This window comes from Octopus bimaculoides, chromosome 7, assembly GCF_001194135.2.
Source record: "Octopus bimaculoides isolate UCB-OBI-ISO-001 chromosome 7, ASM119413v2, whole genome shotgun sequence".
NCBI classification, from domain to species: Eukaryota; Metazoa; Mollusca; class Cephalopoda; order Octopoda; family Octopodidae; genus Octopus; species Octopus bimaculoides.
The window spans coordinates 26,125,360-26,133,571 of NC_068987.1; the positions used below are offsets into that span (position 1 = coordinate 26,125,360).

The 8,212-nt window shown below is 39.3% G+C and overlaps 1 protein-coding gene across 2 annotated transcripts in view; it reads left to right on the forward strand.

The window, feature by feature from the left end:
* LOC106870180 (UDP-glucuronic acid decarboxylase 1) overlaps positions 1-8,212 on the forward strand; it is a 69,900-nt gene that overhangs the window by 59,883 nt on the left and 1,805 nt on the right. For both annotated transcript variants that reach the window (XM_052969407.1, XM_014916180.2), the window contains exons 7-11: positions 575-634; positions 2,832-2,953; positions 5,563-5,682; positions 6,051-6,213; positions 6,633-6,736. In XM_052969407.1, the coding sequence (XP_052825367.1) occupies positions 575-634; positions 2,832-2,953; positions 5,563-5,682; positions 6,051-6,213; positions 6,633-6,736 (569 nt within the window). The remainder of the gene's footprint in view (positions 1-574; positions 635-2,831; positions 2,954-5,562; positions 5,683-6,050; positions 6,214-6,632; positions 6,737-8,212) is intronic.

Genomic DNA, 8,212 nt, shown 5'->3' on the forward strand with positions numbered 1-8,212 from the left:
ATGAGACAGAGATGTTTAGAACAGGTAATGAGACAGGGACATATGAAGAGAGGAACAGATATATTGTTGTAAGAGGGTTGTGATGTTAAAAGTGACAGTATCATCCATTGTATATCAACAAACTGAAAAGTTCTATATGAATGTGAAAATGACGCTAGAGATTTTCTTTTGACTTCTGCAGCATGCTCCATATTGGTGTGGTTAACGTTTCTCGATAAAATGGAAATATGGGTTCAAGAAAGATTTGTTGAATATTTATTGTTTTGTTTTTTTTACTGGGATTGTCAAGATTTCTTACCTTAAACTTTTTAACATTTGTAATTGCTAAGTGTTGAACCAAAGCTATCATAATACAAAAAAAAAAAAAAAAAGAGTCCTTTCCCCAAACTGCAATGTAACTTTTGTGTCTCACTGAAATGTAATCCTTGCTAATTTGCCTAAAAATGGAATATAAAGCAAATTGCCATTTTATTTCCAGAAGCTTTCAAAATGTAGTTTGTCTCACTTCATTATCATAAAATTTTACAAGTATTTCTCACGAATACTTTTTCTATGTTTTTCAATATTTTCAAAGGTTTGGCCAAACGTGTGCGAGCTAGGATTTTATTGGCATCCACTTCTGAGGTCTATGGAGGTATGTGCAGAGTTTTAAATACCTTGATTCACTAAAATTATATCATTGGGTTGTTTTTTTATAGATCAGGGCTGATGTGGGAATATGTGGCTCGAGAGATTTGACACTAAAGTGACTGATGTCTTTTCCTTCAGAAATACTCCTCACTGAGTTATCTTGGTTAAAGAGTGACAACAGGAGGTTTTCAACAAAGTGTTTAAAAAGTCTGACTCTAAATGGTATTGCCCCAGCATGGCCACAGCTCATGAGCTTAAGCTGGTTCAATTCAATTCAATTCTAGTCTACAGTCTTAAGAGGCTGGAAGACATCCAATTTTCTGGGGACATTAGGTAACTGAGAGTATAAGACTTCTCCGTTGGAATAAGATGTGAATCCATTGCAGAGTTAACCTCCAAATATCACTGGTTCATTTTCAGCTGCATAGACTGGAGCAATGTTAAATTACTCAAGAACACAGTGCATGTCTGGTCAAAAAAACATCAAACCTATGACTTAATAACTGTGAGCCCAATACTCTAATCATTAAGCCATATATTTTCACACAAATTCTACAAAACTGAAATCATCATCATCATCCTCATTTAATGTCCCTTTTCCATGCTGGCATGGGTTGGATGGTTTGGCAGGAACGAGTTAGCCAGAGGACTATGTCAGACTCCATTGTCTACTTTGGCATGGTTTCTATGGCTGGTTGCCATTACTGATAGATAGTGGACAGACGCAGCAAGCAGTGTCTGTCAGCAAGGTACGCTATACAGGCCAGTCATGCAGACGACAACATACGTCTTCGTAATGTGGGACATATCAATATGTAGCACCTGTGTTGGCGTTTTTTACATGACTCCAGCGTTGGTGGGGATGATCAACTAATTTGCCTGTTGGGAGGTTAAAGTATAACAGAAAGATAGAGAAGAGATATATTGCTGTTGAGGGGATGCAGGGCTACCTCAGTTGGAAAAAAAAGGAGAGAAAAGTGGGAGATAGGATTAGAGAGAATGAAAGAGAGAGAGATATAGACTGATTATTAAATGTTCAGAAGGTCGATATCAAAAAGCTGAACCTGGACGAAGTATTGAAGGCTGATCTCAAAACACTGAACCTTATGAAAGAGGTCCAACCCATGCCAGCATGGAAAGCGGACATTAAATGATGATGATGATGAGTGATGACAGCGGGCCAAGATATGTGGTACATTACTGTACTCAAGAAGTCCTGTCCACCACAACGGAATTGAGGTCTTAAAACAAAGGTGCCATGTAAAAAGCATTGGCGTGGGTGCTGGTGCCACGTGATATGCACCCAATGCACTGTGGAGTGGTTGGCTTTAGGAAGGGCATCCAGCATAGAAACCAAGTCAAAACACTATAGAACCTGCTGTGGCCTCTGGCCTTGCCAGCATGGAAAATGGACGTTAAGCGTTGATGATGATGATTGATGAAGAATGCAGTGTCTCAGCAGAAGTTAGTTGGGATCACCCAGCAACAACAGCCAAGAACATTGTAGCAGCTTTCAGAAAGTGGAACAATCTACATATCTTGGTCTTTCAATTATCCTTTCTTCAGATATACTCTTTTACTTGTTTCAGTCATTTGACTGCGGCCATGCTGGAGCACTACCTTTAGTCGAGCAAATCGACCCCGGGACTTATTCTTTGTAAGCCTAGTACTTATTTTATCGGTCTCTTTTGCCGAACCGCTAAGTGACGGGGACATATACACACCAGCATCGGTTGTCAAGCAATGCTAGGGGGGCAAACACACCCACACACACACACACATATATAAATATATATACATATATACAATGGGCTTCTTTCAGTTTCTGTCTACCAAATCCACTCACAAGGCTTTGGTCGGCCCGAGGCTATAGTAGAAGACACTTGCCCAAGATGCCACACAGTGGGAATGAACCTGGAACCATGTGGTTGGTAAGCAAGCTACTCACCGCACAGCCACTCCTGCGCCTATAAGTAATATTATTTATGAAATGAAATGCTCCTATCGAAACAGCTGTTGAAAACTCCTGATCAGATTAGGCTTTAACTGAACAATGATAAGTTAACAACTGAAGTAGGCTGGTAGCTAAATTTTCTGAGTATAACAACTGATAAAAATTAGTTCTTCTACTTGAGGTAAATGGTGAAAACTGAATCCTTGTGCTCACTGGATTGGTCTAATGGTATTAATTTATGTTACAGATCCTGAAGTTCATCCTCAAGTTGAAGAATATTGGGGTCATGTGAACCCCATTGGTCCAAGGGCCTGTTATGATGAAGGCAAAAGAGTTGCTGAAACCATGTGCTATGCATATGCCAAGCAGGTATAGTAATATCTAATTTATCTAAATTGGCACAAGCTATATATTTGTAAAAGTGTGTAGGTACAAATCATTGAATTTAACCTCTTGTATATGCTTCATATATAGAGAGATGAAGGACAAATTCAGTCCCTGTATGATTTGAACTAAAGATGTTGAATTAAGGACATACAGAAATATAGCTAGATGATGTGACATACTCTGCTGTCACACTATGTTGTTTCTGCTAGTACACTCTTGTGTTAGTCCACTGTCTCACTGCACTATTATACTGCTGTAACATTCCACTATCGTGCTACACTTCACTGTTATACTACAGTTGTTGCCAAAAGTTTGGAACATTTTTTAAAATTAAAATTATGCCCAAGTACAATTGGATTCAAATATAATGTAGAGATATACTTACTTAATAACTGATCCAATGGTTCATTATCTTCTAGGCATATGAACCCCAATTGAGAAACACTGAATATAAAACTGAAGGAACAAACTGATATTATGTTGGTTGTCTTCTACTAAAGTTTGCATTCACAATGTCAGTAATTTGGTTAATTATATATTGTGTCAGTAATTTGGTTAATTAAATCCCCCTCTCTCTTTCGGAGAGGGACAAGCACATACACAGACATATACACATGCGGCAGTAACTTCCACCTACCAAATTCAATCACAAAGCTTCGGTCAGCCCGGAGCTATAGCAGAAGACACTTGCCCAAGGTGCCACACGGTGGGACTGAACCCGAAACCATGTAACTGGGATGTGTACATATGTAATAGGATGTCTTGTGTATTATATTCTATACTGATTGTTATGCAGATACATCCAGCTCACAGTTCTCTTGTACTTTTCTATCTGTCTATGTCATTCTCTCTGGATGGATAAATTTACACAAAAGCAAAAATGTAAAACAGAAACTTCCTTCCTCGCACCCCTTCACAGTGTTAAGTTACTTATTTATGGTTTATTGTCAGTAAAATTCAGATAGCATTGTAATAGTGAGCAATATGGGAAAAGCATTGAGGATATTCATGGCTCACAATTTGCCCAAGGTGCTACACAGTGGGACTGAATCTAAAACCATGTGGTCAGGAAGCAAGTTTTTTACCACACAGCCATGCCTGTGCCTATATATATATATATATATATATATATATATATATATATATATATATATATATATATATATACTCACACATCAGCAACATTTAACATCCATGGTCTATGTTGGTATGGGTTGGATGGTTTGAAAGTATCTGATAAGTCCAAGGGCTGTATCATGCTCCAGTGTCTGTTGTGACATGGTTTCTAATGCTGGATGCCCTCTCTAATGCCAACACATTTTACAGTTGGTTAGTCTGTAAGAACCAGTGGATGAGGAGGTAAGTATAGAGCATGATAGGAGGAAATTTGGTTCAGGAGTAAGGGTGAGTCACTGTACATGGGTGAAGAGCACAATATACAATATGCATAGTGCTTCCAGAATTCAGTTTCACTGAGGAGGGCAGGTATTTTTGCAAACTTCATAATCGTCAGGTAATGCAATATATATATCAGTCCTCCATAGCAGATGTGTTAAGGCCACGCCCCTGTTGAAGTGGACTGGCCTGCAAGAGTCCTTTGCCGGTGCTGCTCATGTATAAAGCACTTATGCCAGTGTCACATAAAAGCACTTGTGCCAGTGACATGTTAAAAGCACCCAGTACACACTGTAAGGTGGTTGGCATTAGGAAGGGCATTCAGCTGTAGAAGTGAAGCTAAATCAGACTGGAACCTGGTGCAGCTCTCTGGCTTACCAGCTCTGGTCAAACTGTCCAACCCATGCCAGCATAGAAAATGGATGTTAAAGGATGATGATGATGACGATGGTAGTGGTGGTGGTGGTGATGATGATGATGATGATGATGATGATGATGATGATGATGAAACAACAACTGACTTCTTTTAGTTTCTGTCTACTAAAACCACTCATAAAACTTTGGTCAGCTCAGGGCATTAGCAGAAGACACTTGCCAAAGCTGCACACCCGAAGGAGTGATGCACTATTCAGGAACATTTGGCTTGTGTCCTCTATGAAAGCCGCAAGCTTTCCAGACCTTCTGAATGAAATTGTTAGACAAAACATTTCAGGAGTCCATCACACACGCACACACACACACACACACACACACACGTGCGTGTGTGTGTGTGTCCCTGACTGGACGTGTCTATTTGAATGTTGCCTTTGTCTTGGCATTTGTGCACTGGTTCAGAACAAAGTCATTGTTCATATAAACTGAGTCCTTTGTTTACAATCATACAATTGCAATCTCCTGCAAAAATATTCCAGGCCATCGTGCTGCCTTTTGTTCTGTGAAAGAGGGGAAAATATTGTTTTGTTTGGAAGCAGATGAGGGTTATCAACAGTGCATGCAAGCATAGAAAAAGATGACCATTAAGATGTCACAGCTGCCACCACAACTATGGCTGTCACTGACATAGCCTGTGTGACAAAACACAACAACACAAATGTATATATTGTAAAGCATCCCCCTACTAGAACCCTGCCATCTTTCTCTATACTGTTGGTTATTCTATGGAAAATATTAATAACTGGAGCTGCTTACATTTTCAGGAAAACCTTGAAGTGCGTGTTTCGAGAATTTTCAATACTTTTGGTCCCCGGATGCACATGAATGATGGCCGTGTTGTGAGCAACTTTATTTTGCAAGCTCTCCAGAACGAACCTATTACGGTATGTCTTATAACACAATATGTTTTAACATGTTCCTGTCCGTGTGTGTGAATATGTGTTTGCTTATTTGTTGTTATATATTTGGACAGAATATAATGCACAGAATAATACACACATACATGCATACATATACATGCAGCATGCACACACAGTCACACATGTACACACAAGCAGACAAATACAAATGTATATGAGACCCACTGTGTGTGTGTGTGTGTGAGTATGTGTACACACACACATGATTCCTTTAGCAGTTTACATTTCTTCTCCAAATTATATTGCCACTTTGGAGTAATTGTACAAATTTTCCTGTATTCATTTTGGCTCAAGTGTTTTATTCTCATTCTTTCATGTCTTTATCTTATAAGGTATATGGTGATGGTACACAGACCAGATCGTTCCAGTATGTTAGTGATTTGGTAGATGGGCTTATTGCTTTAATGAACAGCAATTACTCTCAGCCAGTAAACATTGGCAACCCCGAAGAACATTCTGTTATGGAGTTTGCCAAAATTATTAAGAGCCTTGTTGGTATGTTTGACTTTGATTTATCTTAATTTTTTTTCTATTTTATTTTGTTGATTGATTTCTTGTTATTGTTAGTTATCTCACCACTTTAACCTGCAAGTGAACCTTGATCTAGAAGTGGTGTTTGAAACATAAATTAACTCAAACTTTTGACAGCTTTTCATTTAGATCACTGTAAACAAGAGGTTTCTGTCATTGGATTAGGGTCATTGATATCAAAAAGCGTAATTATTTTTTTGTTAGATTCTACTTTAAACATGTTTAACATGTCTTTTACATGTCTACTCAATAAAGTATTTCTTTTGTTTCGGTCATGTATATATGCAGATATGTATTCACATTGTTGACAGTGAGAGAGAAGAGAAAACTAGTGTACAACCTACTTGACAGAAATCTTAATTTTTAGCTTATCTGTTTCTCAGGTGGTGACAGCAAGATAGTCAATAGACCGGCCATGCAGGATGATCCACAGAGGCGGCGACCAAATATTTCAAAAGCTTTAAAATATCTGAACTGGAAACCTAGAGTAAGAACTCTTATATTTACTCTCTCAATAACAATCATAACCCTTTCTATTATAGGCACTAAGCTTGAAATTTTGAAGGATGGAGACACGTTTTAATCCTATTGTTGTGCAAACTGGATATATCCACTCAAACTTTTATTACCCTTAACTATGGAAAGCAGCTTTATAAAGTAATCTATGTTTTGTGGAATGTCATGTTTGAAACTATTTTTTGTTGAGGTGGCTGAGTTCCTTTTGAGTGTTTGGCCTCATGAAGGTGAGGCTGCTGAGTTCTTTTTGAGTGGGCCTCACGAAGGTGAGGTGGCTGAGTTCCATTCGAGTGGACCTCACGAAGGCGTGGTGGCTGAGTTCCTTTCGAGTGGGCCTCACGAAGGCAAGGTGGCTGAGTTCCTTTTGAGTGGGCCTCACGAAGGCGTGGTGGCTGAGTTCCTTTTGAGTGTTGGGCCTAATGGAGGCAATGTGGCCAAACTCCATTTGAGTGCTGGGCTTCACGGAGGCAATGTCCAAGATCTTTGGCATTATGTTATGTTTGAGAAGAAGACCCATGAAACCCAGCAAAATCGCAGTCGTGGCAGTTACCGGTATCATGTAAAAGCACCCATTACACTCTCAGAGTGGTTGGCATTAGGAAGGGCATCCAGCTGTAGAAAAGTATGCCAAACCAGACTGGATCCTGGCGCAGCCTCCCAGTGTGCCAGTCCAGTCAAACCGTCTAACCCATGCTAACATGGGTAACTGATGTTAAATGATGATGATGTATATCAAGTTTATTATGAGGTAACATAACTTGCAGAAAATACCAATTTTATGTTTTAGTGCATAATTAACACCATAATTACAAGAATAATCATGAAATTTAATTTCACAGTTATTGGGATTAATTTCTCGAAAGGATTCCAACAGTAATTCAAGAATATTATATAAGCTGTTTTAGAATACTGAGTTTGTATCCATCTCTGGCACGTTTCCTCCTGCATATGTGTCTGTATCTATTACTTGAGTTAATGCTCTTTGAAAAGGCATAAGTATCACAATTTCCATTCGCTTTTACTGTATTAGGTTACGATAACGAGTCACTCATTGATGGATACTTCTGATAGAAAAAGGGTTGAGAATGAAAGCAGTTGATTCTATATATTGTAATAGCACAGGGTGGAGGCGCAATGGCCCAGTGGTTAGGGCAGCGGACTCGCGGTCATAGGATCGCGGTTTCGATTCCCAGATCGGTCGTTGTGAGTGTTTATTGAGCAAAAACACCTAAAGCTCCACGAGGCTCCGGCAGGGTATGGTGGCGAACCCTGCTGTACTCTTTCACCACAACTTTCTCTCACTCTTACTTCCTGTTTCTATTGTACCTGTATTTCAAAGGGACCAGCCTTGTCACACTGTGTCACGCTGAATATCCCCGAGAACTACGTTAAGGGTACACGTGTCTGTGGAGTGCTCAGCCACTTGCACATTAATTTCACGAGCAGG